The sequence below is a fragment of the Zeus faber genome, assembly GCF_960531495.2.
Source record: "Zeus faber genome assembly, chromosome: 15".
NCBI lineage: Eukaryota > Metazoa > Chordata > Actinopteri > Zeiformes > Zeidae > Zeus > Zeus faber.
The window spans coordinates 26300877-26305876 of NC_137194.1; the positions used below are offsets into that span (position 1 = coordinate 26300877).

General features: G+C 50.0%; 1 protein-coding gene across 1 annotated transcript in view; it reads left to right on the top strand.

Annotated features, from left to right (window-relative positions):
* prdm16 (PR domain containing 16) overlaps nucleotides 1-5000 on the top strand; it is a gene marked incomplete at its 3' end in the record, with an annotated part of 229335 nt that overhangs the window by 200663 nt on the left and 23672 nt on the right. Inside the window, exon 4 of the mRNA XM_080016002.1 lies at nucleotides 2783-2923. Within this exon, the coding sequence (XP_079872128.1) occupies nucleotides 2783-2923 (141 nt within the window). The remainder of the gene's footprint in view (nucleotides 1-2782; nucleotides 2924-5000) is intronic.

Genomic DNA, 5000 nt, shown 5'->3' on the forward strand with positions numbered 1-5000 from the left:
TGCAGTTAGTAACCGCCGGTCTGGAGCGACAATCTCACAATCAGCAAACACATTTCCACGGATTCGATCTTGCCAGATTTCTCAGAGGGGGGCGCGGAGAAAGTGTCCCCATTACGCACTGTGCTTGTTTCGTTCCATAAGGAAATGGCGGAAAATAAAAAAAACCTACATCAAAAATAAAAACACACTGTTGTGGCGAGCCCATCGTGCCTGGGTTGGTAGCGCGGGCGACCCATCATAGGCACCGTCGGTACCGTCGGAGAGGGAGACAGGTGCTTAAATTGCGCCCCGATCGCTCCCTCCCCGAGCTCCCCTCGGGAGAGGCCCTCTGGGCTCCCGCCTTCATTGCTCACAGGAAGAACCGGCCCTGTTCTCTGGGGTTTTTTTCACTTGTTCAACAGATTTTTTATTTTTCCTTAACTACGTGCTGAGGTTCCGAGTTATGTTTAGCCTCCGTATTAGCCAGGCATTGTTAGTGTGCGCTGTAGCTAACCTCACACCTCGGTCCTTGTTTTAGCGAACAGAACCCGTATTTGTGAAGTCACCTCAGCAGCATGTAAATCCGCTCGCCAGCAGCGGCTGGAACGTCGGCGTGAAGGCGGCGTCCCCCCCACACCTCCGACCAGACACGTCGCGTGTTTACCCCCCCCCAGACGCAAGAATGCGACCATTCAGGCTTTTTTTCACGGCGGCCAAACAGTTTGAGAAAATAAAAATGAAATTAAATGAGATGGACATGTCTGCAGTTGGAGTTGGAGCGGTTCAGGAACTTTGCAGGGCTTAGAACAATCAAATCCAAACTGACCTATTATTTGGGCGGGTTATCCTCCGTCACACCTCAGGTTCCTTCGACAGACATTCGACTGTGGTGGGGAGCACGGAGCGATGACCCTGAGGTCAAAGTTGAGCTGGGCTCGGCCTGATTGGAGGTGGTTAGAAGGCTTGACCCTCCCCACCGTCCCGCCCCACCCTGTCACCCACCCATCCCCACCCTTTCCCTTCCAAACTCATGAGAATTCACACAGTCTCAGTATCGCTGAGGGGGGGATACCAGTGCCAAACTCAGCCAGGCTGCAGGGTTTCATCCCCTCCGCTCCCAGATTTCCTAACACCACTGACAGACACACACACACACACACACACACTCACTGGTACACACTCATTGGCATACACACAGACACACACACGCGGGCATACACTCAGAAATGTTCAACCACAAGCACCTACACCCACATGGCCGCAAACATCCACAAACAGACACAAACACCCACAGAGCCACGCACATGCACTCCCACGGGCATGCAAACACCCGCAGATGCACACACACACACACACACACACACACACACACACACACGCACACACTTACAAACACACAAAAGCACACACTGAAACAAACGGATACACACTTGCCGTCAAACTTTTCTTCCCAGTTATTTGTTGATGTGTAACCGGACTCTTCCGCAGCTTGAGGACTTTTGCCGTTTCCCCCGATATCCGCTACATAAACTCTGGTGACTTGTGAACCGTTGTTTGTTTTTGTTTTGTCTTGCTTTGTTTGTTTTTTTTCCATTTGACAAAAACCGCTGGCGAGAAATCTGAGACGAGATTATGTTGAAACCGAGTCCGTCCGTGTGATTTGGGCCCGGGGAGAGGTTTTCGAGCGTGTTGTGGTTTTGTTGAAACTGATGCCCCCCCCCTGTCCGTCTCAACAATAAGAGTCTCTTCTCCTTCTCCTCCTCCACCTTCATGTTCGCATCCCTCCTCCATCCATCCTGGGGGGATGGATGGAGGAGGGGGGGGGGGGGTGGTTGTAACACGAAACCTGCTCCCAGGCTCCCTGTGGGGGCCAGGGGGTTACAAAGGGTGATCGATACGTGCCAGACAAGTGAAAGAAGGCCCAGTCCTCCGTTCCTCCTCCTCCTTTTCTCCTCCTCCGTCTCCTCCTCCCATCTCGTTGTCGGGGAAGAGCAACCAGGTCAGAGGGGTTTCACACAATCGAGGTCCCGCAGACGTAGTAGTTTTGATACCTGACTGCATTCACATCACATCTGGACTTTGATTCCATTGCTACTGGGGGCTGTTCATTCCATACATATACGTGGGTTATGTACATATTTTTAAGACTAATGATGGCAATATTGGTCACTGCCTTTGCTTGTGCTCAAATAAAAATATTATCAAATGAAATAATCAGAGATGAGGGGTGACCCCCCACTACCCTGCAATGCTGTTAAATATCACAAAATGACTTACGTACATAGTGTAACAACACATAACAAAATATTTGAAAAACACACATATACATATATATATATATATATATATATGTATATGTGTGTTTTTCAAATATTTTGTTACCTGCGGTCGGGAACCTACGAGCGACGTTGTGTTGTTCTCCGTGTCTCCACTAGGAGGTTAAAAGTCTCTCCAGCTTTAGGAACGGCGTCCGTACAGCGTTGTGTCCGAATATTATGAAGAAGCTCAATACACTGCCTTGGTGTTTCGCATCATATTTTAGGACATATTATCACCCCCTGCTGGCCAACGGAAATTATTTATTCTAAACGGAGGGGGAAAAATGCGTTTTCAGAAAAAGTGTGTGTGTATGTGGGTGCGTGTGAAGTTGGATCTGTGCTCCATTCACTTTTTTGGGAACGGGGAGGCTAAAGAACGGGGAGGCTTAAGAACTCCTTGCTCCTTGATTTCAACATGCTTGCCCTCTACCTTCTCAAACGTCCCTTTGGCCTCGCTCTAACCCGCGTCTCTTTTCTCCCAACAGGTCGTGGACGAAATGGGCAACGTCAAATTCTCCCTGGACTCGGGAGCGGACGCCACCGGCAGCGGCTGGCTCAAGTACGTGCGCTCGGCCCCGTCCTTCGAGGAGCAGAACCTCGCCGCCTGTCACCTGACGGGAGACCAGGTGAGAAAAATGATAGAAAGGAAAGTGGTGTGTGTGTGTGTGTGTGTGTGTGTGTGTGTGTGTGTGTGCGTGTGTGTGCGTGCGTGTGTGCGTAGAGGACGACCAGCTGTGTGTTTAATATTGTGCTGATGGAGTAGTGTGTGCTGCTGGTGGCGGAGGTATCAATGACGGCTACAATTCTACAGCCAGCTACCCGGGATTACCCTGTACTACCCTGTACTACCCCTGACTACCCTGTACTACCCCTGACTACCCTGTACTACCCGGGACTACCCTGTACTACCCCTGACTACCCTGTACTACCCGGGACTACCCTGTACTACCCTGGACTACCCTGTACTAGCCTGGACTACCCTGTACTACCCCCGACTACCCCGTACTACCCTGGACCACCCTGGACTACCCCGACTACGCCCGATGTCAAACCGTTGCCAAATCGGCCTCAAAAATCACCTAATGTGGCCCCAGCTCAAGGCCGCTTCGCATGTAGGAAGTGCCCATCAATACGACACCGGGAGCTCCAGGTGTCTCCTTCTGTCCCTCTACCACCCCTCACATCTCCTGTCTTTTCTCCCTCTCTCTGTCTCTTTTGCTTGTCGTTGTCTTCATCTTCTCTCTCTCTCTCGCCTCTTTCTTCCTGTCGTTTTCTGTCTTTTCTCTCTACGATTCCCTCCCTCTGTCTGTCTCTCTGCCTCTTTTCTCTTGTCGTTTTCCATCCCTTCTCTCACTCGTTCTCACTCCCTGTTTCTCTCTGTTTTTTTCATCGTCTCCTTTCTACTTCTCCTCGTGCCTTGGCTGTTGGAAAGGGAACCTGGGAAGTCTATGGAATATTCTGGAAAGACGCCCGACCAGTGCCGGTAAAACCCAAACTGTTAAACCAGGCTCGAAATCCCACGCTACTACATGTGCGCTGAAACCATTCACATATTTCTCTTTTATTTCTGCTGTTTTAGGCGGCTGATTGTTATGAAATTCCAATTCGTGAAGTTGATGTTACGCGGGGGAAAAAAAGATGGAAAATAAAAATGTTTATGCAGACATTCAAAACAGGGAAAATAAATCACACTTGACATGCGAAGAAACGGTAAATTGACCTCCACGATCTCAACAGAACGCGGAGGGAGGATCCGTCAGGCTTGGTCTTGGTGCTCCTGTCGACCTGCACTTGTTTGTTTGTTTGCTCTCTCTCTCTCTCTCTCTCGCACTCTCTCTGTCACAGTTTGGCCCCCGTGCCCCCTGTTCCTCTCTGTCTTTGTCCTCCCTCTCTCTCCCTCCACCTGACAGCCTGTCACGCTGCGGGGACAGGCCAGTGTGCCCGTCTCAGAGGTTCGGGGCCCGGCTGAAGGAGAGAAATAAAAAGTAGAGGGTAGTTCCTGGATGCAGGGGCCTCTGAGACTGACAAGCAGCTGGTGACTGGCATGGCCGACCCGCCTAATCCTTTCAACATTTTCACATCACTGCTCCCTGCCATCATCGCACAATGTCAAGAGAAAAGAGAATTATCGGAGCGGGGACGGGCCACGTGCGAAGCCTTTGCTTTATGCTGCATTTTTTGGTGGTGGTGGTGGTGGGGGGGTGGTTTGTACTTAGCTGGGGGCCATGATTCGCTTTTTTGTTTGTGCGGCCAGTTGTTTGGTGCGGCCGTGAACCCATCATTTATTTACAAGAGCACACACACACGCGCGGCCACTTAGCGCTAAAATGCATAATTTATCAGACTTTGTACTCTATTCAGTGTTTTTTTTATATCGTCGTATAGGCATATGCACAATGCATGAGGTTATGGAAATATGTGCGCATCAGGCAAATCCAGACGTGGGCAGCAGCCTTTCAGGGAGCGGGTTGATAATTAATTTGTTTATTTGCTCGTTTGTCATCATTGTTGCTAGGTGTGAGCAGCGATGTGGTCGTTCATGCATAATTTAGATCTTGAACGTGCAGTATTTGGATATAATTTCAATTTTTGTGTCACACATTAAATGTGTGTGTGTGTGTGTGTGTGTGTGTGTGTGTGTGTGTGCGTGTGTGTGTGTGTGTGTGTGTGTGTGTGTGTGTGTGTGTGTGTGTGTGTGTGTGT